Source organism: Equus caballus, chromosome 15 (genome assembly GCF_041296265.1).
Source record: "Equus caballus isolate H_3958 breed thoroughbred chromosome 15, TB-T2T, whole genome shotgun sequence".
Classification (NCBI taxonomy): domain Eukaryota; kingdom Metazoa; phylum Chordata; class Mammalia; order Perissodactyla; family Equidae; genus Equus; species Equus caballus.
The window spans coordinates 90,667,295-90,694,148 of NC_091698.1; the positions used below are offsets into that span (position 1 = coordinate 90,667,295).

The following is a 26,854-nucleotide window of genomic DNA, read 5'->3' on the forward strand; positions in this document are numbered from 1 at the left end:
GACTCCATCAAACTCCCTGACCCCAACTTTCTCTATTTTGTACAGCAGAGAAAGGCAAGATTCCAGAGTGACCTATTTCCCCTCCGTGTTGGGTTGAAAGGACTAGAGAGCTGACTTCAGACCAGCAGGGAGCCAGCCCCTGGAAGACACACTCAGGCCTTCTACTGAAAGGGCCTTTTAACCTGCCGGGGCTGCTGAGCTGAGCAGAGGCCCTGCTGGTGCTGCTGGATGATCCGGGAAACCAAGGAACCCAGGGACACAGGCCCCAAAAACCCTCATGAAGATCTGTCATCCCCCCCAGTCAGACCAGGGGAAACTGAGACCCCAAAAGGGAGAGATGCCTGAGGTCAAACAGGAGCAGGGGAAAACCCAGCTGAGCGCTGTTTGGGGGGCCTCAGTTTTAGGGCTCCGGTGGAGAAGTGTGGCTGAGACGGGGATGCAGGAGCCTGCTTAGCTCCAGGCAAACGTGCTGCGTGGGTGGAGGAGAATCGAGGGGCCCCCAGCCAAGTGTCCCTGCCTGGAGACCGCCTGAGAGGCCACGATGCCTCAGGAGACCTTGGTTCCCAGTTCAGGCCCACCGAGGCTGGCCTTGTCCTCTGCTGGGAAGGACGCGTGAGGAAGACGCCATCTTTGGTCTCCAGGTCCGGGGACGAAGGTCATTTGGCACCATCTTTCCCGCCTACCACACTGGAGGCAGGGCCCGGCCGGTTCTTCCCCTTTCCTCTCAAGGCCCTTTGCCCTACCTCGCAGGCCTCCAGCGGCCTTTTTGCACTGAGATGCCCGCTTGGTAATGGAAACCCTGAGGTCCAGGGCCTCTTGGGGAATCACAAAGGAGCAGGACCTCAAGTGGTGCTTCTCCGATCTGCAGGCTGTGGATAAGGTCACCTGGGAACAGAGCCGTTTACTTTTCCTCTTAGCTCAGAGGATGAGGAGGGAGGGCATTGTCTTCTACAAAAAGACATCGAAAACTCCTTTTAAAAATTTTTTTACAGCCTCCTGAACGTGTCCAGCTGTTTAAAGTAAGGCCCTGAGTTCCCAGCACTTTGGGGAGTGCTGGCAGCACGAGAGCGCATGTGGGAACCCGTGCTGGCGGAAGGGGGGACGCAGGGAGCCCCATTGGCAGCCAGAGGAAAGACGAGGGAGGGATCCACCGGTTTAAAGCCCCATCACCTCTGGGCCCCATAGAGCCCCAGAAAGTGGTCCCTCCCGCCGGGATCTGGGAGTCCAACGCACCTGGAGAGCGCTCTGTGTCTACGCCCAGAGGGCGCTGCAGACTGGCAGCACAGTCAAGGACCAGTTACTACCCTTCCCGCCCCTCTCCCGGACCGAGCCTCAATACCCTGGGCCGGGAAGGGAGCGGGTCCGCCCGGGCCGCCACCACCCGGGAGCAGGGGAGCCGAAACACTGGGAGCCAGCGCCTGCTGGGATCGACCACGGCTCCGGAGGAAGGCGAGGCTCCGGCCCGCGGGGCGGAGGCGGAGCTAGGGCGCCGGGGGTGGGGCGTTCCGAGGGGGCCGGGCCGGGTGGCTCAGGGGGCGGGGTCCTAGGGGGGTGGGGACTGGGGCTGGCCCAGAGACCTGGTGAGCTGGGGGTGGGGGGCTAGTTTTTGCAACGGCTTAGGGCCTGTGGGTTTATTATAAGGCGGAGCTCGGCGGGAGAGGTGCGGGCGGGAGCCGAGGCAGCCGGAGAGGAATCCAGCAGTAGAGAGCGGACTGCAGCCGGCCACCCCGTAGCCCTCGCCTAGGACAGCCGCGCGCTGGGCATCGCCCGAGGGATCCGCGCGTAGCGCAACCGGCCGAGCCGACCCGGAGCCCCGCACAGTCCGCGCAGCGCCGCGCAGCCCCGACCCGCGCAGCCCGCCGCGCTCCCGCCGCCGGTCCGGGCAGCATGAGGCGCGCGGCGCTCTGGCTCTGGCTCTGCGCGTTGGCGCTGCGCCTGCAGCCGGCCCTCCCGGTGAGTGCGGCCCGGGGCCGGCTGGGAGGCGGCGGGAAGCCGGGGCTTGCAGACCCGCCGATGCCGGCGGCGGCACGTGGAGGGGGAGGGGAAACGGGGACTTCCCTTCTTCCCGCGCTAGCCCAGCGGGCCTGGAGACCGCGAGCCCCGAAATCAGGACTCCCGCCCCTATTGTCTCCGCCGTCGGTGGGCGCCGCGCGGGTTCCGTCGTTCCCGGCCGGGGACTGGGGCGCCCTGGGAAGCGGAGCCTGCGCCGGGGCCCTGCGCTCAATTATGAAAAACGGCTCCACGTTCATCCGAGCCCGCCAGCCTGCGGCGGCGCCCGGGGTCGCCGGCTCCCACCCAGTCACCCCGGGCACCGCGGCCGCCGAGCCCCCCGCCGGTGACCCGGGAGGATGCAGTGACCGCGGCCACAACGCCCCGCCCGCAGACCCTAATTCAAACCAGACTGCCGAGCCCGGGCGCCCGGCCCCTTCGGCGGAGACAAGTTTGGGCGCAGCGGAGCCGGCGCGGGAGCGGGCAGGAGCGTTTGCCAAGGAGCCGCAGCCAGGGCGAGGGCTAGGGCTGCGCGGGGGACGCGGGCGGGCGGGCGGAGGTGGGGTCCTCGGCCTTCGGTTTGCTGCCCTGGGGGAGCCGGGCCGAGCTGGCACCAGGAGGTTCCGGGAAGTTGGCCCCAGAACGCTAGAGACCTGCAGGAACCCAACTTCTGGGCTGCTGAAGTTGTGCTGCCCGCGGAGGGGCGCGTGCCCGTGCTGGGCACCGCCGGGGCGGGCCGGCGGCTTCCACGCGAGTGGACCCCGGAGTGGCTCTTCCCCTCCCCCGACCCGGCTTTGTGCTGGAGCCGCGCGGAGGGAAGGCGGGTCCCTTGGCCCGCCCAGTGGAGCTGGGGGAAAAGAGGGACAAACGTGGAGCTCGAGGCTGGAGCGAGGCCTTTGGGTAGGACTCCAGCATCCACCTTTGGCTAGGGGTGGGACTCCTCTAAAGAGAGACCTGGCCGACAAGAGCATCCCGAGGGTCCCCAGAAAGTGATCTCCCGCCCCAGCCGCCGTCCCCTCGCCCGCCTTCCCCAATGGGGGCGCTTTGTTCTTGGCCCCTGTAACCCTTTCCTGGGAACCGCCCAGCAGCGCCGGGCCTGACGTGGGCTGGGACCTGGGTGGCCGCCAGGTGTCAGCGCTGGCCATCCGGTGCCCATGTCCACCCCCACCCGCCACACCCGGTGCTAGAGTCCCGGGGTCCTCCCCGCGGGCCGGATCGGCCATCCGGCCATCCCCCGGGATGCAGAGGGGAGGTGCAGAGCGAGGGGCTCTTCCCCTTCCGGAAGTGGCCGTCTCTCGCCACCACATCTCGAGGGCTCCACTTCCCTAGCTCTGGCAAAGCGAGGCACGTGGGCAGGGAAGGAGCGCAAGCCGAGGGGGAGGAGGTACCTCCCTGTGGCATTTGGAGGAGGCTTAGCAATGTCAACCCTCTGTAAGCGGGTCCCTCTAGAATAGTAGTAGGTACCAGTAATTGAGAACTTCGAGGTATGTTACAGGTCTGCCGCAGGTGAAGTGTTTTCCAGGCTGATCTGTGAAGTGCTCTGCCTGCTTTCTAGGTGACTGTTGTGCTTGGAAGCATTTTGAAGTCCAGGAGAGGGTCCCTGAGCCCTCTTGAATTGCTGAGCTGGAGTGTGGAGGGGGGGTGCGTATCTCCGGGGGGACGTGGGGAAAGATGGGATTTCTGAGCTGGGTCGCCAGTGCACTCCTGGCTTTCAGGTCCAAGAAGCTGGCGTCTGGCTCCTCCTCAGCTCTTTCAGGCTATGGCTTCTGTGGGACTCAGACTGTGCCTTGAACCGTGGTTAATACCCTGGAGAAGGCAGTGGAGCCGCTTGGCTTACCTGGCTGCTCCACTCTCTCCAGGCCCAAGACAGGGCCTCAGCAGTAGTCCACCTGTTTCTAGCCAGAATTGGGAGGAGTGGTGGTGGTGGTTCCCCTCCCCGCTGTGGGTGAGGCTGGCATTCCTGTGAGCTGGGATCCCAGAGCCCCCGTTGATACCGGGGAGGCAGATGGGATTTGGGATTCTCTGTGGCCACGTCTCCCAGAGTTTTCTGTGTGCTGGGGCAGGGCAGATGCTGCAGTATATGGCATTTTTTCTCGCCTAGAAACTTTGGCACATTATGGAGACAGAAGGTCAAGGAGACAGTTGAGTCTTAAGGGGGAAAGGAGGGAGAGAGGGAGGGAAGCTTATTAGAGTGGATGGTGGGAGGGCTTCCTAGAGGGGGTGGTTGAGTCGAGCCCAAAAGCGCTAAGCTTCGGAATCAGACTCTGGCTTGGAGCTTACGTTTTCTTTTTTCTTTTATAAAGTCTCTGTAAACTTTTATAAAGTTTCACTTCTCTTTCCGAGCTCTGTCCTCTCCCTCTTACTGTTGGTGTCCCAGAGGCCTCCTCCACCCTCTTCCTAAAAGAAATGTTTGCCTAAATGGGAGAAGGTGTCCACAGGTTACAGATCTGGCCCTCTCCCACAGATCACTTTGGCCCCACTGGGAAGCAGGTCAGAAGCCTCCCGGGGACCATGAGGTAGGCCATAATCCTGGGCGCCTAACTTTGAATGGGCAAGGGAAGCCTGCTGGGGCAGAGGTGGCTCAAAACCACTCCCAAGAGACGAGAACAAGTTTGTCTGAAAGGGTTTTTGTGTGTGCGTGTATTTCCCTTGGTCTTTTGTTTCTGTCATGTAAGAAAAATGGCTTGTTCTGGAAAGCTATTTGCTGTTTTCCTCTCTTTCTCTCTTCTCTTTCTTGAAAGGCATAAAATCCCTTTTTGCCTTAATTATGGGGGCTAGTAGAGACATTTCCCAAGGGCCTGGCAGATGGGGGTTGGGGAGGCACTAACCGCCTGGCCTGGGCTCAGAGCCTCCTAGAGGTGATGTCACTCCTGGCTTCAGCTCCACAGGGAGGGTGGAGCCAGCTTAAGTCTCTACCTGTGGCTCATGGTGAGTCCAGTAAAATCTCATTAACCCAGATTGGTGAGGAGAGGGATAAGAAAGGAGAGGAGCCTGGAAAGAATTAATGAGAAGCTTAAATTTTGGAGTCTTTTGTAGAGGAATGTTTTTTTTACTGCAGCAGAATTCTGAATTCTCTTGGGAATGAGGGATCCTTGGTATCCAGGTTTTTTTCCATGACCTAAGAATCAATATTACTCTCAAAAGTATTCTTATTTTGGGCAGGATTCTCTGAAATGTTTGCTCCCCTTCCTTTATTAACAAAAGAATACAGAGCATACTCTCCGGCGCCGGGTTCTCATTGTTGTCACTGTCACTGTGTTAGGTTATGGCATGTCTCCTGGCTTTACCCAGCTCCGAAGAGCACTTTGCCCCGGTGCCTCAGGTGGCTACGTTTTGAAATTTCATTTGCTCTTTTCCGTCTTCCATCCTGTCCGATAGCAGCCAAAAGAGGCATGTGTGTGCCTAAGTGTAGCAAGCAGCTTTTCAGTTGAGTTCTAATTTGCGCTTCTCTCGAGCAGCGCTAAGAAATGAATCAGATCCTTTAGAATTATTTCTAAGACAAGAGTTTTCAGCTCTGAGTAAGGGTCTCACCTGTGAGTCATGTTCATGGTCTATGATATGTGCATCTGGTGCCTTCATGGACCAGCTGGGACCCCTGCAGTATCCCTGCTTAGTACCTAGAATGACAGAGAGGCTGTCAAGGGAGGTGCTTACGGGCTCCCTCGGTAAACAGATGTGAATGACCTCTGGGAGGAAGCACCTGTTGACCCCATGTTCCGAGTTTCTCCACCTGACTTGAGATGTAAGTGACTTGCCAGTCATGGGTGGCCTGGACCTAGCGAGGCTAACTCACTATAAATCCTGACTGGCAAGGGTGCGCGTTCTTAGCTTGGCTCCTGTCTCCGTCTCTCCACCATGCCATATTTGGATTTAGTGTCCCCGCCTTAGCACATCCCTACCGCCTGGCAGGCTAGAAACAGCTTTGGGTTAGGGAGAGCCCCAGAATCGAGGCTCGGCTCTGCCACTAATTAACCACGTCATCTCGGGTGAGTCACTTCACTTCCAAGTCTTGATGTCCTGTGCAAAGCGGACATCATACCTGTTCTCCCTGTCCTCATTGTGTCATTTGCGTGTTCATTTCATAATGAACGCGTGAAAGTGTTTGGTAATGAAAGCGCCAGAGGAAAGTTAGCTGTCGATATAACTAGGGTCACCTGACACTGAACGCCTACTATCGAGTGCTCAGTGCTTTCCCTACATTCTTATTTAATCGTTACCCCAAATCGTTACAGTGTGAGTCGTTGTTCCCATTTTGTGGATGAAGCCTGTAGAAGTGAGCCCCTCCAAGGGGCCATCGTGGTAGAACCAGGATTACTATGTATGTGTGTACACATGTGTATGGCATGAATAAGTCGATGGACTGTCCAGTCAGCCCCATGAAACCTAGCCTATGGGGCTGGCTGAACTCTGCAAAGCCCCAGTAGGTATTTGCTGTTCCATTCCGGAGAACCACGGGTGTGTATATTTTGGATGGAGGGGGCGTTGGGCTGGGCTGAGCTGGCCTGAACAGTGCCTTTTGGCAAACTCTGAGCATTGGCAGCGTCCTGAGCTTGGGTTGGTGTCACCTGATGGTTGCTTAGGGACAGACAAGAACCCTAAGGATGCCCAGGAAGCCTAGGTCAGGAAACGCTGGGACGCACAAGGGCAGGGTGGGGAGTGTGCACCCAGGGCTGGTACCCATGCGAAGACCAACTTCCTTGGCTTGGTGCCAAGTGGCCTGACCTCCCCCTCTGCAGTGGAGAGGGGCATACTTTCCCCCGTATTGGTCCCCCAGGGCAGCGGCCAGCCTGCACTGACTTTCATCTTGGGCACTGGGGGGACATTTGTGGAATTAGTATATCCTTTTTTAAGCCAGGGAGGCGAGCGCCGTGGCACAGGTGGGGTTACCAGAAGCCAGGACTCCTGGCTCCAGTGCCAAGTCCCACCCGCGGGCCCCTCCACCGCCAGGTCCCGCTGCGGGAGCAGCCACATGAGGAAGTGGTCGTTAAATGATTTCTAGTTCCAGAACCCTGGTAGTTTTATAGAACAAACTATTTCCTGATTTCCTCCTTCTTTTCAACAACCAATTTTGGAGTCTTGGGTTGAAAGCCCCCCCTTAAGGGCCTGCCTAAGTGTGTCTAGAGAGGAGGAATGGGATTAAGGGAGTCTGTGGAAAGAGGGCTTTCGGCGCCAGGCTCCCACACCCTGGAACAGGTTCAGCACGGTGTCATTTCCCTCTCAGCTGTTCCAACAGAGGTTGGGCTTTCGATGGGAGCTGCTTTCTGGAACTTCCCTCCAGGCGGCCATGAGGGCCCTGACGGGCCGAGGGAGGGCATGCACGCCTATCCTCCCTCAACGCAAGGAGGTGTATTGGGGGCGCAGGCCACGGAGGTGAGGCCACGGAGGCAAGACCCTGCGCTCAGGGTCACTTCAGCAACTATGCAACTTCCAGCTCCAGGTGGACCTGGGAAGGCCCCTCCACGGTCCCCCTGGAAGGCCTAGCTTTATCTGCGTGATGGTACCTTCTGCCTGTCCTCCGGAGGCTTAGACTGGGTGGGGAGTTGGCACTGGAAGGTCCCCAGCATTCCCAAGCCCGGGATAGGGGCCCCTAGTCAGCTCCCCTGTGCTTGGTGCTGGGGCCCCAGAGGAGGGGGTGGTGTGGGGTGGCGGGGGAGGAAGGTCTAAGCTTCCTCTGGATCCTGTCCTGCTGCCTGTCATGCGGGCAGGGATAGGGAGCCGGGGAGCCTGGGAGGGCCTGCCAGTGTGGGGAGGCAAGCTTACAGGGGAGGGCAGTGCAGTGGGCAGACTCAGGGCCTGGGGCCATTGGTCGGGAGAGGGGAAGCCTGGTGGCTAGACCTGCTCCTGGACTCAGTCATCTGCCCAGTGATGTTTCCTGTTGACTTGTGAACTGGGAGGATTCCAGATGCGTCCCCTTCTGCTTCTGGATCCCCTTGAGGGGCTCTATCCTCTGGGCGTTTATGGCTCTGTGGGCCGCCTAGTTATCTGTAGAGGCAGCTCCCCCTCTGGCCTTCAGCCCTGGGAAAAACTCCTCTTCCCCGTGACTCACCTGAGGGTTGCAGCCCCACGAGAGGCCGTGTGAGCATGTGTGTGTGTGCGTGTGTACCCATATGTGGGTATGTGTGTACACACACACACATAGGTGTGGGGTGGTGGGCCACAGCATGGGTTGCAGCTATGGCTGGGCTTTGCCTGGGGGGTCGTGACTCGATTTCCCCATTGGGCTTTCCTGCTGGTTAGATTGCAGTCTGAGTTTTTGGGGAAACCTGGTCACCACCTGTCTGCAACTTCCTTCTCAGAAACCAGGAAGCTGTCTTCCTCTCTCCCTCCCTTTCTGGCAGTCTCTTCCCTTTTTACCTGTAGCTCTGACATACCTCTGTCCCTGGCTTTAGAAGTCTGTGGAAGTTATTCCTGCAGAGAAGGGCAAACAGGACACCTGTCCTTCCTAGTCCCAGTTTAGCCCCCGACTGTGTGGCTTGGGCAGGTCATTGCCCCTCTGTGCCTCAGTTCCCCCATCTGCTCAAGGGCTCCTTTGCCTTCTTCAGCTGTGACAGCCATGTGGTTGCAGAGAGACCTTGTCCTGGGGAGGGTGGAGGTGGCATTGGGGGACTTGGCAGGGGCTCAGGGTCCCCCACCATTATTCCTCTGGGGACTCGAGGGAACACCAGCTGCCTGAGGGGTCATCTGTGGAGGTGGAGGTCAGGGCAGGCTGCTTGGAGGAGGTGGACTGAGAGCTCCGTGTGGGAACCAGAGGTGGATCCCCTGGGAAAGGTCAGGCTGGGGATGGGGGCGAGGTGGTGTTCTCTGCACACACCCAGGCATCCTGGCCACCTGCCCCAGGTCCTCTCATCACAGGAACGGAAGCCGTGTCGGGCAGGTTGGGGCAGTGGGGAAGGCGGGCATGTTTATCGCTCCACTCGTCAGCTGAGTCACGGTGCCAAGCCCACGGATCCTCCCCCGAGACTCACCCAACCAGCCTTGACTGTGAGCCCACTGTGTGCCAGGCATGGGGCGGGTGAGTACAGTGAGGCAGACTAGGGCTTGGGGGCCTGGCTTCCAGCCCTGGCCCTCCTCTTTACTGCTGAGTGACTGTGCATGGGCCTCTCTTGGCCTCAGTGAGTCCATCTGTGAAATGGGGGGAGGGGGCTGAGAGGCTGACAGGAGGTCATACACAGAGGTATATGTGACCTCTGGTGGCCATGTCACAGGACTGGTGGGCATCTGAGTGGATCCTGCCCCAGGAGAGTTCTGCCTCAAGCACTGGGGGGTCATGAGCCCTACCTGGTTGGATGGGATCTGCAGCCCAGAGCCTGGGCGCCTGCCATGTGTACAGCCCTGTGCAGGGGCACATGCAGGAGAGGGTAGGTGGCCTTTACTGAAACCAGACAGGAAGATTGGTTGGTCTGTGCAGACAGGCCAGAGGGACAGTGATATCTGAAGGTTGTGCAGACTGAGAAGGTTTGTCCCACAATATAGCAGTTTCAAGTCGGGAGCTCAGGCTGTAAGGCAGGACATTTTCTGGCCATGGGAATTGTTAAGGAAGCAGGTCCCCATGATGGGGCACTAGGAGTGACAGAGGCCACCAGTTCTGCTCTGGGACCACTCTTGGACACCATTGATCTCCAAAGGTGTCAGGAGAACTGTCCCGCCACAATGATGTTGACTCGATTCATAACCTCCCCCTTGGGGCTCCCGGGCATGTCCTTTGGCCAGAGTGGCCTCGTTGGGTGCCTTCTGCCCCCTCAGGAGGCTGAGAAGACAGGATTCGAGGACCTGGCCCAGGGAGGGAGGGACGTGGAGAGGTGGGAGGGAAATTTTAGAGGGCTGAGGTGCACTCGTCGTCCCCCCAGTACACGTGCCAGGCACCACGAGGACTTGAGGACTTGGCCTGCTCTTCCTGTGCCTCTGGCCCTGTGCTGGCCGCTGCTGCCCGGGGCCTCGCCCGACCTGGGTGGGGACTTGACTGTGACAGCCCCATGGCAGGAGCACAGCACTGGCTCTTCTCTCCGGTATCTTCTCAGCATCCCTGCTGCCCAGGAAACTCTCCGGGCCCTGGGGGTCCCATCTCTGGGGAGTGTCCCGGACGGATATTCGGTCAGGTTTGGGCTCGCAGGGCCCCAGGCTGCAGGTGCTTTGGGAGTCTCTGAGACTGTCATCGAGGCTGACGTCCCTCCAGCTTCTCCCTGGGGGAACCCCTGCGCTGTGGTGTTGCTGTCCCTGGTGACTGCATCCCCTCAGGGTGGGGCTTGGGGAGGGTCTGGGCAGCAAGACCTCCAGGCTGGCCAGGGCCTGCGAGCTGTGGCCAGGCTAGGAGAGTGGGCCCACTTGGGCTGAGTGAGGTCCTCAGGCTCTGCCCCCACCTCCCCTCTCTGCCCGTCTCAGGCAACTCCTGACCCGGGGCCTCTGTGGGGGGCAGGGGCCTGGGGGATGACCACAGGGGCAGAAGTTTCCCTGGGGCAGACTCAAGCCAGAAAGCCAGGCCCGAGGTCTCCGTGGGTCAGTTTGAAGCAGTGGCTGAGGCATCCTGGGATCTGAGAATTGTGCAAAAAGCAGAGAGCCCCCGAGCTCACCCCCTCCTCTCCAGCCCCCTGTGGAATAGGATCATTCTTCTAGACATCCATCTAGGGGCTGGGTGGGCATCTGGTGGGCACCCTACTCCTCCTCTCCTCCCAGTGTAACGGCAGCAGCCTGAACCTGAATGCCTGGGTCTGCCTGCCTTTGGGGTGGGTTCCAGGCCCAGCCTGGGGTCCTGAAGCCTTGGGGCTGGGCAGGCAAGGTGGGACCCAGACCTGGCTGGTTAGTCTGCCTTGGTTAGTTCCCCCTCAGGCCGGAGCAGAGAGGTGTTGTGTGGGGGCTGGAAAGAGCACAGGATAGGGAGTCTGAACGACCCAGATCTTATCCAGCTTCTATCACTTCCTCCCTCTGTAATCTCAGGTACGTTTCTTCACCTACGTGTAAGCCTCAGTTTCCTCGTCTGTAAAGTGGGGTTTTTCATATGCTGCCTCAGAGAGCTTTTGAAAAGAGCCAATGAAATAAAATATGTGGCATGATTGGGAGCCCTCTCCTTGCCTGGAGCTTAGAGTAGCAAGTCTGAGAGAGCTTTGGGGCTCATTGTACTTGGGGAGACCCCTGGGGAGAGCCCCCGGAGGCTGTGGCTGAGGAAGGGGTACAGCCTGACCCTGCCTGGGTGTGTAGTCCCTCTTTGTGAATGGCTGGCTGGTCTTAGCCCGGTGTGCTGCCGTAACACGGTCTGCAAACATGGCTTTTGCCCCTTCTCAGAAATAAATGAGCCTTCACTGGCAGGCCAGACTTTGCTCTCCTCCTCCTGAGCCACTGCCAGGGGCTGCCTCCTGACCCAAGGAGGAGTGGGCTGGGCTGGCAGGCGGTGGGAGGAGGCCCATGAACCCAGGTACCAGGGCACCTCAGTGGGGGCTCAGGCCAGGCAAGCAGGGCCCCTGGCTGTGGGGAATAGTGGCCTATGCCCAGAAACGCAGATTGGAGGTTGCCCCAGAGAGGGAGCTGGGCCAGGCGGCCCCGCCCGTAGGTCCTCTTCCCTCTGCACTTGCCGTGTGCCGCCTCCATGGAAATGATGGCTGTTTTCCTTCTGAGGTAAGAGAGCCAGCCCTGTGGTCTTCATTATGAGTCTTCCTTGTGGCGGGTGGGTAACAGCATGCCTGCTGGGGCAAGACTGCCTGGCCTTAAACCCTCTCTAGCGCTTCAGTGGCTGTGTCCCTGGGACAAGTGACTTGTCCCCTTTGCTTCAATTTCCTCATCCATAAGATGGGTATGGTACCAGAATCTAAGGTTACTGTGAAGATTACGTTAATTCAGGTAAAGAGCTTAGACTAGTACTTGGTACGTAGTGCTCAATAAAGTAGCTGTGATTACTGTTTTTTTCCCAAGGCCTAATTCAGGTATTTCTATTTTTCAAGTGATTCCCAGCTCAGGGCAGATCCTTAGGTTCTTCCTTCCATTGCCACAACTGTCCCTGAGCCCTGGGTGAGGTGGTATGGTGATTTCCCCTTTCTGGGGTAATGCCGAGCTCCTAAGACTGGGGCTGCATCCATATCCCCCTTTCAGCCATCTTAGTGCCTACTGTGTGCAGATGCTGCTAGGGCCTGGGAGCTCAGTGCTGGGCGTTGGAGGCCGTGTGAACCTCCCGGCCATTGAGACGTCCCCTGGTGGAGGGCAGGCTGACAGTGAAGGGGCCTGGCTGCTTTGGTCCCGTTTAGGCTGGGGCCCCACCAGCAATCCAGGGAGTGAGTCCAGCCTCCTGAGACCCAGGCTTCAAAGAAAATTCTGCCCTCTATCACTCAGGCCAGAAAGTACCAGCTCCACTGTGCCCTAGCACCCCCCATGGGACCCTTTCAGGGACATTCTGCCCTTCCCGTGTCTGTCTGGGCTTCCAGCTTCAGTGCCTAGTCGGTCTGAATTGTGCTTTATCCCAGAGGCAGGTTCCCAGGCTAGCCCCTTATTCTCCTGTACGTGGGAAGAGGACTCATGAACATCTGGCTCAAAATAGGAGCAAAGGGAATTTAGTCTTTCTTTCCTGGGTGCAGGGTTGGCTGATGACCATTTTGAAACAAGTTATAAAATTTGCTCTTGGCATCTTCTAGCCTCCCTTTTGTAATCCTTTCCTGTCTTCCATAGTTCCTACCCATCCCCAGTGCCCCAGCTCCAGAATTAGCCTCTCCCCCATATGGAGCTGATTTTCACTCTGGTGTGAGTGACTAGCCTCCCAGAAGCGTTTTCATTTTCAAGGGATACCCTGAAATCGCAGGGACGCTGATGGGAGAGATTTGGGTAATAAAGTGACCCCCCTCCCTCCATATGCACACAACTGGAGCCCTGGCTGGCTGCAGGTATCTTAAAGCTACAAGTTTCTGCCTCTTGAGGCCACTTTACTTAGCCAGAGCAGGGAGAGGATGTCTCTAGAAGCCCATGTGCCAGAGGTGTCAGGCCCCTACGCCAGTGGAGTTGGGGACTAATCACCTAGAGAGCAGTTCAAGGGGCCCTCGTTGGGAGCTGACGGGGATCCTGCACGGAGCTTCTGGCCTTAGCTGTCTCCTCAGGACAGCCAGGGCTGGAGGGACAAGGCTCTGGAGGCCTTGGCTGCCCCCTCTGTCCCTCTCTGTGGGTTGCCAGTTGCCATCCCCAGAGTCACCTTGATTTGGGACATCGTCCACACCCTGACTAGGCCATAGCACTCCTTGGGAAGTCAGGGTGATCAGACCCTGCCTCCCCCGCCCCCCACCTTGTTGCCATCTTGGGTCCTCCCCGTGCTAAGTACCAGGTTCATGGTGCGTCACCCCTTAGGTGGGCAGCCTGCTGTGGCTGCTGCATCTGGCTGCCCCTCGAGAGCAGGCCTTGATTCCCCAGGCACAGACTTGGAACGAGGAGCCCCCTTGCCTCTACTCGGCCAAGCCCTTGTTGTACAGGTGGGCAACCTGAGGCAGAGCCTTTTCCAAGGTCACCCACTAGGTTGGGAAAGAGCCCAGGCTATAACCAGGCTTTCCCGAGAGCGGCTCTGGTCACTTTCCCCTGGCCACCCCTTGTCTGGCTCCCAGGCAGCACCAGGCGCGGGGGCTGGCTGGGCGGCCTCGCTCAACGCCCAGGTGGAATCCTGCCCTGCCTGGCCCGGGTTCTGGCAGGTGGAGAAAGTGGAGGAACTGGTCTTCCAGCCCCGCGGCCCCACACCCAGCCGTCAGCTGGGCCTGTTCGGAGACAAGTCCTGGCAGGCGGGCTGCGAGGCGGGCGCCAGCTCTGTGGAGGGCTGGGTATGAGGTGCTGGGGGCATTGATCGCAGCTGGCGCTGGCTACCAGGATCCTCCATCTCCCCTCCTTCAACACAGCCTGGCCCTGGGGGTCTTCCAAGGGGAAGCATGGGGCAGGGGGAGGGCTCTGTGACCTTGACCTCAGGTTTCCCACCTGTAAAGCCCTGGCATTTAGGGCCATGGGAAAGGCTACTGCATAGGGGTCTCCAAAGCCAGGTGCCATCTACCCCGGAATGCCCTGGAGCAGTGAGATCTGTTTCCCAGTGGCAGTGTGGGAACAGCTGAATGGATCTGTGTGTGTATGTGGGGGTGGAGGTGCACGCCCACGAGGTCCCCTGAAAGCGCTCCTCCCAGGGGAAGTGCTGACAGGGGTGGGGCCTTATTGGGGCCCTCAAGGATGGACATTCTCAGGATGGAGGGAGAAGAAGCCCCCTCTCCGCTTACCTGCCTGGTCACAGCCCCTCCCGCCCTGGGCCGTCCGTCCCCCGTAGCCCTCTCTGCAGGTCCCTGCTTGACTTGGTTGGTGGAGACACTGAGCAGATAAATCACTGTGCCTGTCAGGCCGGAAATGCTGGTACTGCCCCCAGGCTCCGGTGGGGCTCCTCCCTCCTGGGAGCCTCTTCAGTGAGGGAGAGATTTCAGGGTCTTGAGGCCAAAGCGAGGAGGTCTGTCCTGCCTCAGTGGCCTAAGCCTGTCTCCCTGGCAGCTCCCAAGTTAGGAAAGAAGGCTTTGGAGAGGAAGTGATTTGTCTCCTACCATTGCAACATCCTGGGGCAGGAGGGAGCCCAGTGTCTTCCTGGGCCCTGGTCCTGCTCCTCCCACCCACCCGGCATGGCTGGCTGTGGCCAATTTATCACTCACACACCACCCTGCCTCACTGATAAGGAATCGGGGCTACTGCTCCCAGATCCCAGTCTGGCCTGTCAGAGCCCCAAGGGAGTTTAGGGTTTCTTAGCTAAGCCCCTCTGTTGTCCAGGTGGGAACAGATGCAGAGAGAGGCAGACAGCTGCCCAGGTCACCCTGCTAGGGAGCATTAGAGCTGGCCCTCACCCTGGGGCAGCCACCCGGGACCGGTCTCTTTCTCCCTTGACATCTCTGGTTCTGATCCTTTCCCTGAGATCCTTGATCCAAGATGCTTTGAGTTTGACCCACCTGGCCCCTCTGGTCCGTGCTTAGGCCATGTTAGCCAGAGCTAAAGGCAGATGACCCTCGACACAAGGGATGGCAGAGTCACAAAGCCCACTGCTTCAGGGCACCAGGTGGGCCACAGGAGTGGAGCTGGGTGTTTGGCAACATTCTCTTCCCCTGCCACACCCCGGGCAGGCAGGTACCCCTGGAAGATGGCACCAAGGCTCTGCAGCCCCTGCTGCCCTCCCCGGCCCGTCGGCCTCACCTGGGGATCCACCCGGGCTTCTTAGCATCAGCAGCTCTCTCCTGTTCGCGTCTGTTGGTTTCAGCCAGGTCACTGCATCGGGCCAGCCGCTGGATGGGAAGACCGCTCCTGGAGTGCCAAGGAGGTCCTCGGCCCTGGCAGGACAGAGGCTCAGCCCAGCTTCAGGGAAACACGGCTCTTGCTTTTCTTTGCTTCCTTCTTCTTGCACTGCTGGGTATTGGGTGCCTCTTGAGGTTCAGCGGTTCCCCCGGCTCCACAGTGAGGCCTGTTCCACAGACTGGGCAGGTACTGTCGTATACTGTCTGCAGAGGTCACTTTGATCACTTTGCCCCTAGAGCTTGTTTACGGGGCTCTGTTGCTATTTGATGCCTCTTCTTTGAATACTGGACTCAGTCAAGGGACCTGAATGGGGGGTCTCTACTCTCCACTCCTCCCCAGTGTCCAGCCCCTTGGCTACCCTGGGCAGGCCTTTTCCTGTCCAGACTATTATTCTCCAAGAGCGGTCTACAGACCGCATACAGGAGCTGGGAGCTTGTTCAACTTGCAGAGTCCTGGGCCTTTGCCCCAGGCCACTTGAGTCAGCGTCAGGGATGGAGCTCAGAAGACTTCATCTCGATCAGGCTCCTTGTGATTCTTAGGGACGCCCAAGAAGAGAGCCCCTAGCCTGGACACAGGTGACGGTTTGGATGTCACCTTCGACCAGTCTGGCATCTTGATGCTCAGGTGTGGGGTGAAGGCTGGAGTTCTGTAGCTCAGACACCTCCACCCCCAAGAGTTGTGAAGTCTGGGGGAGGCGGAATCAGCCTGTGTCCCTTAGATCCATGGATCTCACCAAGGAACTGAGGGGGGTAAAATTTTCTAAAAGACCCTGGATCTCTTTTTAAGCCTTCTGAGGACACCTCCTGTCACACAGGATCTCGATGGGCATTGATCCTGCGTGACTATGGGGAACGCCTGCTGGTGACCCCACAGCCAGGGCTCCTGCAACAAGTTGGGGCCCCCTCCTCATCAGCCCCAGAGCCAGCACCAAGGCTGGCTGCCTTTGTTCAGGGGCAGTCTTTACCCTTGGCTTCCTGCATGACTAGTGGGCTTGTGGAGTCAGTGTCTCGGCCCTTACTGGAGCAGCCGGCGCTTCTGTCACCACACTGGGGCGGTTACGACCAACAGAGGCCTAAACCTCCCTTTACCAGTTGACACTGCAAAGGCTGCCCCACCATGGATGCCCTCAGCGCTGCCAAAGTTAGTGACTCAGGGCTGAGTGTGGTCTTATCCTCTTTGGGGTCTGCCTGGGGGCCTCAAGCCTCCACCCTAGTGTCCACCATAGGGTGCCCCTCTGTGGCCCAGTCTCCGCAGCTCTTCCTTCCAGAAGCCTCCTGGAGTGGGTGCGTGGCTGTTTGCCCTGGGACCTCACCAGGGCGAGGACAGACCATTTCTTACCCTCTTTTCTCCTCAAAGCCCCTGAATGATAGTCCCCCAAGTTTTGACACTGAGGGCCCTGTGAAATATCAAAGTCTGTGACCTCCTTACACAGTATTGTGCTTTTAGCATGTTTTGGTTAAAAAAGCAACACGATTCTTTGAACTCAGTAATGCTTTTTAAAGGATCTGTGTTTTATCCGTTACTCAAGTCAAGCAGCAGGTGCCATGTGTGAGTGGCTCAGGGTGTCGGGGGTTGGAAACCTGGTCTTCATGCCTGGTGCCTGTGGGTTGATGCAGTGGGCGGTGCAGGCCGGGAACCTCTCTGGTCAGCCTGGAGTTGGAAGTCCCTGGGTCCCCCATCTTCACTTGAACTCAGATGCTCACTGGTGTCCTGACTTGTGACCCTGCCAAGGAGCTTTCACACCCAAGGTGTCTTGGAGGAATGCTGCGGCACAGCCCCAGGCCCGCTCGGCTGGCCAGGGCGAGGGCTCTGCTTGCACAGAGGTTCCTGAGGAGGGTGGCCCTCGTTATGGCCCGTGCAGGATGCAAGCTGGTGGGACTTGGCTTGAAGCCGCCTTCTTGAAGCTTCTCTGCCAGCCCTCTGCCCACAGACTCCAGACCTGCTCTTGGGAATGGCTGGCAGCAGCATGGTGAAGACTTCAGCCCCTGGTAGCCCTGACCTTGTGCTTGTCCGTGCCATCCTCTCTGCACCTCTCAAGTGCAGTGCGGGCGGGCACCTCGGTCCCTCGGCCACTGGGGCAGGGGTCGGGAATTCTTACTTGATGACTCTCATCCCCTGGCTCCTGGAACCTGCAGTCGTTGGGGGGAGCTTTAGGCAAGTTTTCCTTAAAACAGACGGGCCAGCCAGGGAAGACGGTCCTTCCGGGCTGGGGAGGGACAGATGGCAGGTGAGGAGAGCAAGCACTGCCGGAAGTCTGCAGACACTGCCACTGCCTGGGGGCCTTGAGAAGTCCCTCATCCTCTCGGAGGCTGAGTTCCTTATCTGTGGGAGATGCTATCCCAGCCCTGCCTGCCTCAAGTCAAGGGGGAATGGTGGAAAGGGTTTCTAAGGTCAGAGAAGATCTCCCTCCTTTCACCGCTCTTTCCTGCCACGCCAGAGCCCCGACTCAGGTCCCCTCTCTCGGTCCTTCCACACAGCCCCCCGTGACCAGGAGACTGGTGTGGTAGAGATGGAGATGGGTTGAGTGTTCTTTATCTTCCCTCTTCCCCAGCCTCCATGTGTCTGCAGCACGACCCCCAAACCCACTGGAGCCAAACCTGACTTGACCTTTGAGGCGCTGGGCTTCCAGGGGTCTGCGCTGCGGGTGGGGAGGGAGCAAATTGGCCTTTGCTTTGAGCAAACTGACCGTGTGGAAGTTTAGACCTGACTTAGCGCAAGGGTTTTGTTGTATGAAATGCTGATTTTTCTGGGACTTGCAGAGGTCAAGTGCCCCCACTAAAGGTGTGGGCTGGGTTGTCTTGCCCTTCCAAGGCAGCTTGAGGTGGTGGTGTCCCCGAGCAGCCCTGAGCCATGGCCAAGCCGTCTTGGAAGGACCCAGGTGGGAGGCAAGGCTGAGGAGAGCCCACGTGAGGCCTTGGAGGCAGCTGGCCACAGGCTCTCAGCACAGCCGGGCTGCGGAGTGAAACCAAAATCTCACCCAAAACCCCAGAGTCAGTGGCACCTGCTGATCCAAGTTCACTCAGCAGTTTCTGCCAGTGTCCTCCCCAGGGAGCTGAGGCTGTCACGAAGGTTCAAGCTGGACGAGATTCAAGAGGTCACTACAGGCCCTCCCCTAGGTAGAGACCCAGCCCTGAGAGGGGAGAGGCTGCCCTGAGGCCTGGGAGCTGGTTTCAGTGGAGAAAGCATTTGCTTAAGAGCTTGTTGTGTAAATAAGATCACAGAGGGATAAGCCAGCAGAGAGGAGGAAACAAATTGATTTTAGGGACTGGACAGATCGAAAGTCTGATCTAGTCGTGAGAGAGGCCATGCTCTTGGGAATCTGCTAACCTGCTGGGGCTTCTCTGTGTAGGCGAGAGGCTGGGCCTCCCTGGGTCTTGGGCAGGGCCTCCAGGGCTGACAGGGTCCCCAGTGCACTGAGTTTTCTGCAGGCCTTAGTTTCCTCATCAGTGAAATAGGGCTGACCCGATGACTCTGGTTTCTGCAGCTGAGGCTGGTCTGGTTGGAGCCCTGATGGCTGCTCCAGGGCGAGCTGTCTTTCCAGGGGAGAGTCGGTGCATGGAAAAGATGCTCAGCCCCTAGGGCCTCCCCGGGCAGGAGCGGTTGGGCGAGGGTGAGGCGGGGTCTCAGTGACTGTGTGTTGGGGGTCCCTTGGATGCTTGTCCTCACCAAGCCTGCTGCCCTGTCAGGAGCATTCTGCCATGGGCCTGGGATGGGAGTATGTGGCCGTGCGGGTACCCACGCTGCTCCTGCCTAGTACACAGTATTCTTTTGCTATTAAAGGGGGACAGGGTCGGGGAGGGTAGGGACCGCTTTGGAGCTCTATGGAGGCAGGCCAGGTATTTGAAACACCACCTGGGACAGTATAGGCAGGATGTGGCTCGGGGTGTGGGTAGAGGTTAGGGACTGACTGTTCATTGTAGATGGGCCGTGACGGCTCAGACAGGCCCTTCTGAGGCCCAAACCCTTTTCCTGGGGGTGAGAGAAGTACAGTTTGGGTTTTGTAGTTTCAAAGGAAGTGCAGCGGTATTTCTAGCCTTGTGGCTTCTACACGTGTCTGAAGCTTCTCTCTGACCTGGGCCCTGAGGAGCCCCCACCTGGTCCAGCTCTGCGCCAGGCAGCCTCAGGAGCCAAAGGTCTTGTCTGTCCCTCCCTGCTCTGCTCCACTCAAGAGCCAAGGCCCTGTGGCCTGTGGCCCGGACCTGGCAAGGCCTCTGGGCCTGAGGAGGCCCCACTCCCTGGAGCCCAGCCTTGGGCGGGGCCTGCATAGAGCGTCTGTGAACCCGCTCCTTCTTGCCCCCTCTCCTGAAACCCTCCCCGCCTGTATCCCACCTCTTCACAGACAGGCCCCAGACCCTCTTCCCCGTGCTGAGCGTTCGAGCAGCTGCTGCCGTTGGTGGGGCGCTCACTGCGTGCCAGGCTCTGTTGGGTTCTTTAAGGGCATAACCTCATTGAGTTTTGGCAACAATCCTGGAATGTAGGTGTTATTATTGCCCCACTTTATGGATGGGGAGACTGAGGCCGTAAGAGGTTTAGTGATGTCCCCAAGGCCATTCAGCTAGTAAGTGGCAGAGGTCAGGATATCTCTAAAGCCATGTGCCCCGAACAGTGTGTTCTGCTTCATTCATTCATTTGTTCTTTATTCTGACCCCTGACACTGGGGCCCTATCGAGATGGACTGGGTCACAGGGTCATTTTGGTTAGTCTCCTTGCTGGACAGGACACTCCCACCCCTCCTGCCACCTGGCTGCTGGGTCCTCCCTCCCCACCCGCTGTCCTGGAGCCAGTGTTGGGGTCAGGGGTGGTCCCTCCTTCCCCCAGGGCTTCTGCTCAGGCCTGCTGGCTGTGTGTAGTGTGTCCCGCCTCCTCCTGGCCCCAGACCCCGGCTCTGCCGCTGGCACAGCCGCGCCTCGGGAATGAGTCTGCACTCTGCGCTGGCAGCTTCTCGGGGCTGGACCAGGCAGGCAGCATTCCTGGGGTGGCTGTTGGCAAACAGGGCCCGTTCCAGGCCTACAGCCCATTCGTTGATGCCTCCTTAGTGCAGGTCCTCTTCTAGATCAGCCTCATCCGTCCCCAGCCTGATGGGTGCCCCGTCCTTCCTTCCCCAAGTGGGCCTGGACCCAGTCCTTCCTGTGGCTAAGAAAACAGACTGGCTGTGGGAGGGAGCATCGTGGCCAGGCCAGGGGCTGTCCTGTGTGGGCAGACCTGCCTCAGCATAGACAACTCACCCCGGCCCCCTCCCCACATGGGGCCCTCGCTGTCCACACCCTGGTGCCCAGCATGCCTGGAGGCTGCCTCTCTGGAGCCAGCTCATTGTGGGATTGTTCCTGGGGCTCTTGAAAGCTCCTCAGTGGGGCAGAGTTGGCAATCTTGGACCCTGAAGCTCCCTGGCCAGTGGCCCCCACGACCTGATTTCTCAATGTGGGGTGGACTGATGGGGGCCACAGCCTGTGTTCCCAGTGATGGTGTCTTCTGTCTGCTCCCCTGTGAGGTCTGGGGCTCCGTCACCCATCTGAGTTTCTTGGGGTGCCCCTTCTTGTGTGTTTCTGCACCCCCAGCACCTAGCACTGAGCTGTGTTGTCACAGCCTTAGGGAATGTGTGGGAGGACTGCCCGAGCTGAGGGTCCTGAAGCCGCATATGAGGGCCTTCTTCCTGTGCTGAGTGAGCGTAGGGGGAGTGTACTCAGCTGGCTAGGATGGGGACCCTGGAATAGCAGGGCTCAGCTGAGGCTCCACTCATACCCTTTTCTGATCCTTTTCCAGCAAATTGTGGCCACAAATGTGCCCCCTGAAGATCAGGACGGCTCTGGGGATGACTCTGACAACTTCTCTGGCTCAGGTGCAGGTGAGCTGGCAGCAGGCTGTGGGTTGGGGGCCGTGGTCCCACAGCTCCCCCACTGGGCCCAAAGGGTGATGTTGGGGAAGGAAACGGGGTCCACACCGCAAGAAGAAAATGTGTTTGGGTGGAGGCATGAGTGTTCTGGGTCCCAGGAGGCCCCGGGGGCCACCTGCTACAGACAGACTTGGGCTCATATTCTCCTCTTTAACTCCCTGGGCAACCTTTGGAAGGTGGTTTGACTTCTCCAAGCCTCTGTTTCCTCATCTATAAAATGGGAATAATATCTTGACTTCATAAGGCTGTTGGGAGCTGTAAGGCAGCACAGAGCCTGGTGGGGTGTAGATCTGCGATAAATGTTCCCTTGTCTGCACTATGGCCCCTTTCCCTGGGGGAGCGGAATCCCTGAGCTGGAAGTGGTCAGGGAGGCGTCCCAGAAGAGGTGCTCTTGAGCTGGACCTCAGAAGAGGGCCGAGGGGCTGGCTCAGTGGCTCAGCAGTTAAGTGCACACGCTCCGCTCAGCGGCCCAGGGTTCGCTGGTTCGGATCCTGGGTGCGGACATGGCACCGCTTCGCAGGCCATGCTGTGGTAGGCATCCCACATATAAAGTAGAGGAAGATGAGCATGGATGTTAGCTCAGGGCCAGTCTTCCTCAGCAAAAAGAGGAGGATTGGCAGCAGATGTTAGCTCAGAGCTGATCTTCCTCAAAAAGAGGGTCGAGGCCATCATGGGGAAAGTGGGCTAGGCTGGGAGCTGGGAGGTAGGGCACAGGCCTCTGTTCTTGGGAGCCTAGGCCTTTCTGAGGGGAGGGCAAGTAGAGTAGAGAGGGGGCCAGAGAGGTGTGTGTCCTGGGGATGAGGCCCCTGAGGACGCTCCCACCCAGGGAGTGGGCGTCAGAAGTCAGAGGGAAAGTTCCTTCTCAGATGAACGTGGTGTCTAATGGCTCCAGAGACCAGGCTGTCCCCGGGTGCTTGCAGCAGGAAAGGGCAGCTCTCCTTGTCCATTTTCCAAAGTCGAGTTTACCCTCAGCTGGTTCTACTCCAGGGGACACAGCTTCTCACGAAAGGAAGGGTTTGCTCTACTGGCCTGGGAGTCAGAGCCGCAGGTCCTTGCCCAGCCCTTCTTCACAGCCTGAGCTTGGCTGGTCTAGATGTTCTGGGGCCTCTCCCACCCCAGCCACCTCTGCTTCTGGCCCTGCAGGTGCCCTGCAAGATCTCACCTTGTCAAAGCAGACCCATGCTGTCCAGAAGGACGTGGGTGTCCTGACGGCCATCCCCACGGCTCCAGAGCCCACCAGCACGGATACCATCGCCGCCTCTACCTCCATCGTGCCAGCCAGAGCGGCGCCTGAGGAGGGAGCGGTGGTGTACCTGTCAGGGGTGGAGCCTGGCTTTACCACCCAGGAGAAGGAGACCATCCACCCACCCAGTGAGACCACCCTGCACCCAACCACCCACCGGGCATCGACGGCAAGGGCCACCACAGCCCAGGGGCCTGGCACACTCCATCCACACAGGGCCGTGCAGCCTGACCACCACAAGACCTCTGCTCCCGTAGTACCTGACCAGCTGCTTGACCCTCACCCTCCCAGCGTGGCAGATGGAGGTCCTTCTGCCACCGAGAAGGCTGCTGAGGATGGAGCCTCCACCCAGCTTCCAGCAGGAGAGGGCTCTGGCGAGCAGGTGAGTGTCTGCCCACTGGAGTCATCTGTATTTCCTGGGACGTGGGGTGGCCGGATGGGGTGGCTCCTAGTGCCCGGCAGAGCACAGTGCGTCAGGGTGAGATGATCTGGTCCCTCTGGCACACCCAGCCCCCTGTGAGCATGTCATATTTCCCACCGTGAAGACAGTCTCATGAGGTTCCCACTTTCCTCTGCCCCCAGGGCCCAGCCCAGGGTGGGACAGACTGAACATGAGACCAGAGCAAAAGAGTCCTTCAAGATGACTGAAGGGCCAGCCTAGTGGCCTAGTGGTTAAGTTTGGCATGCTGTGCTTCAGCGGCCGGGGTTCAGTTCCTGGGTGTGGACCTACACCCCTCATCTGTCAGTGGCCATGCTGTGGTAGCGGCCCACATACAAAAATAGGAAGATGGGCAGTGGATGTTAGCTCAAGGCAAATCTTCCTCGGCAAAAAATAGAGCACTGAAAAGAAGGCTTTCCAAACTTAGACTTAAGCAAGGCGCCTGCTGCAAGTGTAAAAGTACTAACAAGTCTTATTTTTTATCTCATAGTGTCATCATATAGTGTCATTTTAGTCTATTTATTTTCAGATGAAAACGTGCTTTATATCACTTGGTGGGATATCTCCACCACAGTCCAGCCAGGGCCCAGTGCGATGTGGCAAGAGGGGCCTGGCTTTGGGGTCCAGAGGTCCAGGTTTGGGTGTGTCTGAGCTGGTGGCAGCAGTGACCAGGGACTGCTTCTGGGTTTGGAAATCGAACTGGATGCTGCTGCTATCAGTGGCTTACCCCAGCCTGATCCTGTCTCTGCCCGCCCCTAGGACTTCACCTTTGACATGTCGGAGGAGAGCACAGCCGGGGCTGCAGTGGAACCTGACCAGCGGAAGGAGCCCCCAGTGGATCCTGAGGCTGCGGGGGCCTCACAGGGCCTCCTGGACAGGAAGGAAGTGCTGGGAGGTGAGTTTGCTCTCAGGTGGGTGGGGAAGGGGCAACTGCTGCTCTGGGGTGGGGGACTGTCGTTAGCCCTGGTGTGGGGCTGGCTACAGCCAAGGCCACCTCTGGGGCTGCCCGGTTGGGGAGGGACTGCTGCTCAGCCCCAGGAGCAGCTGAGCTGAGCTGGCCTGTCTGCCCACCCCAGGGGTCATTGCAGGAGGCCTCGTGGGGCTCATCTTCGCTGTGTGCCTGGTGGGTTTCATGCTGTACCGGATGAAGAAGAAAGATGAGGGCAGCTACTCCTTGGAGGAGCCGAAACAAGCCAACGGCGGGGCCTACCAGAAGCCCACCAAGCAAGAGGAGTTCTACGCCTGACGGGGGAGCACTTCTCCCCCTCTCCCTGCCACTCAGCTAGGCCCCCACTTGCCTCTTCCGTGAAGAACTGCAGGCACTGCCTCCCCTGCCGCCATGCCACCTCCCCAGCGCTCCCGGCCCCCCCAGCCAGCTCCCTGCCCGCCGAGTGCCGGGGCTCGCTGGGGGCTCTCCTCTGCTTCTCTGACTTCTGCCTGGAGACTTGGCGCGAGGGCTTTCTCGTGTATGACCTTTCCACCGCAGCCAGCACCTGGCATCTCACCATTCTGACTCAGTTTCTCCAAACAGGAGCAGACCCTCCCCAGGCCCAGCTCTGGAGAGAAAGGGGCCCCCACTTCTTTGGACCTGGATGGCCCGCGTGTCTGGGAGATGCTCGGGCTGAGGGCTGAGGGCTGGCACATCTGTAGCACTTACTGGTAGAGACCAACAGTCTCGGGGGCGTTTACCGCTGAGTGGCAGGGAGAGGAGTTCCGGGCTCCGTCAGAGTTCACTTTGCTTTGTGGGGAAGTCTCGTTTAGATATCCACTTGTTTTTGCACATGTTTCCTCTAGTTTCTTTGTTCATAGCCCAGTAGACTTTGTTACTTCTGACGTAAGTTAAATTGATTTGGTTACCCCCCATCCTGCTTCCCTCATCTCTGGTCAGGAGACAGTGTCAGGGTTAAGAAGACTTTTTTTTTTTTTTTAACTAGAAGAACCAAATCTGGAAGCCAACATATAGGCTGTTTGTGTGTTGTCTCTGAGTTCGTCGCTCAAGTATGCAACAGGGTATGGAATGTCTATCAGTTGGCCCCACTGGTGGGCTGGCCGATCCCGGCTGCCACGGGCAGTCACCTCTTTGAGTGATCACGCCCATGTCCACGAACTCAGGGCCACGGCGGTGGCCTGGGCTGCTGCGATCAATGTTGAGAAGCCCGTGTGAGAACTGAGTCCTGGTGCCTCAGGCTGGGGTACGAGGGGAGAGGACTGTCGGGTGGGAGAGGTGGCAGGGCCCAGGGGATCTCCCGCAGCCTGGGCGCTTCCTTTGGCGCCACCTCTGGGCTATTGGACTCTTTCTCTTGGAAGGTGATGAGAGGGGTTTTGGGCACACCTGGCACTGAGCTGCTCCATGAAGAACCAGGTTCACCTGTGATTAGCTCCTGTGGCCCTGCCCCGGGCTGGAATCAGGAATGTTCCAAAGAGTGATAGTCTTTTGCTTTTGGCAAAACTCTACTTAATCCAATGGGTTTTTCCCTGTACAGTAGATTTTCCAAATGTAATAAACTTTAATATAAAGTAGTCGTGTGAACTCCACTCCCTTTTCTTCTCTCTGTGCTGGTTGTGTGGACGTGACCAGCCTTTTCTCGAAATACCAATGATATCGGGGAAACTTGGCTCAAAGCTCTGTGCCTTCCTCTTTCCCGTGGGGAGGGATTCTGGGGTCAGAGTCCCTCTGATTTGTTTTTTGTTGTCTTTGCTAAAATTGTGGCTTTTGGTAGGTTCAGCCAAGGTTATATAAGGCCTGATGTCAGTTTCTGTGTTGCCAAGCTCCAAGCACGGTCTCCTAAGTGGCTGAAGAAGCTGTGATGGCCCAGCACACCCTGACCTGAGGCCCGTGGCCCCTCGGAGACCTGGAGCCAAGGCCCCCCTCTCAGACCCCTTGCACAGTCCTCCTCTCACACCTCTGCTAGGCCCGGAGGCCCCGGCCCAGGGCTCCTGGGAGCTCCCGTGCTTGCTTATTTCATTTGACAACGTTCCAGGGGCTCTGTGGGCCGCTCAGAGGCGGGCGCCATCTGTGACTAAGAGAGGTGCACTGCCAAATGAAGGGAACCTGTGCCCTGTGTTCGACACTGGGACTTTCTGCCCGGAGTGTATGACTGGGTACGATTCGGGGGGTGGGGAAGCGGTCTGTGACCATGCTCGTCTCTGCTGGTCCAGGGGATGGCACCGAGCCTGTGGCTGGCCCGTTCGTGTAACTGTAATAAACAGTACTTGTCATTTCGGGCTGTGGTGGTGGTTGAGTCTCTTCTTGGCCTGGCCATGTCCTTTTCTGTGACCTCCTTGGGAGGAGGCTGGCTCTGGGCTGTGCTGTGGCTTGGTGAAGAACAGCAGGGTTAGCACTGGTCCCTTGGCTGGAAGGGGAGGCTGTGTCCCCCTGTGCCCTCCTCCTGCAGCTGTGTGTCAGGCCTGCAGCATCTCACCTCCTCCCGGGGCTCTCTGCCTTTCTCCTACCCAGCCCCTCGATCATTCCCTTCCTCAAGGACACGAGGCTCCCTACTACTGTCTTAAGTTTGCTAGCTGTTTGCTCATTGTCGTGTGACTCCTGAAAACTCACTAACAGATCCACTCAAGTGCCAAAGGTCTAAAGTCTACACAATAGGGAAAAACTAGAGAGATTCCTGGGGGTTGAGAAGTGCAGGGCACTGCGGGAACTCCCGTGTTCTGAGAGTGTCTAGCTGCCCTTTCCTTACCCAGAGTCTGGTCCGGGCTGCTGACCCCCACCCAGCCCCTCAGCTGCCCCTCCATGACAGGTCTCCCCACCTGGGGCCCTTGGCACCTGAGCTGCTCTCTGGCCCTGGGTGCAGGCCAACCCCTGACGTTAGACTCAGGTGTGTCCTTCTAGGCCCTGCACCTGCGGGTGGGGCAGAGACTGCGGGCTCCGGGGGCCCCTGCAAAGTGAATTCTACTCTCCTCTACACATTGTGCTCGAAGGGTTTGGAGGCTGAAACAAAGTCTTCAGATCATTTATTTGTTCAACAAACACTGAAAACACCGAGTGCCTATTTCCTGCCAGTCCCCAGGCTGGACA

General features: G+C 58.6%; 1 protein-coding gene across 4 annotated transcripts; it reads left to right on the top strand.

Annotated features, from left to right (window-relative positions):
• Positions 1–1,530: 1,530 nt before the first annotated feature.
• On the top strand, positions 1,531–26,046 carry SDC1 (syndecan 1). 4 transcript variants are annotated; one of them, XM_023619468.2, is made up of 5 exons: positions 1,531–1,953; positions 21,013–21,094; positions 22,286–22,767; positions 23,584–23,719; positions 23,901–26,046. In XM_023619468.2, the coding sequence occupies exons 1-5, from the start codon at positions 1,888–1,890 to the stop codon at positions 24,068–24,070; spliced, it is 936 nt and encodes a 311-aa protein (XP_023475236.1). In that variant the 5' UTR covers positions 1,531–1,887; the 3' UTR covers positions 24,071–26,046. The 4 variants fall into 4 exon arrangements, with proteins under 4 accessions (XP_023475236.1, XP_023475234.1, XP_070092706.1 ...); XM_023619466.2 differs by lacking the exon at positions 1,531–1,953 and adding an exon at positions 7,203–7,359; XM_070236605.1 differs by lacking the exon at positions 1,531–1,953 and adding an exon at positions 7,715–9,001.
• The last annotated feature ends 808 nt before the right edge of the window (positions 26,047–26,854 follow it).

Excerpts from the sequence above, each read along its gene's own strand:
- SDC1 (XM_023619467.2), top strand. The coding sequence starts at position 11,386 with ATGAACCCAGGTACCAGGGCACCTCAGTGGGGGCTCAGGCCAGGCAAG. Across the intron at positions 22,768-23,583 it reads GAGAGGGCTCTGGCGAGCAG|GACTTCACCTTTGACATGTC; the intron begins GTGAGTGTCTGC and ends GCCCGCCCCTAG. Across the intron at positions 23,720-23,900 it reads CAGGAAGGAAGTGCTGGGAG|GGGTCATTGCAGGAGGCCTC; the intron begins GTGAGTTTGCTC and ends TGCCCACCCCAG.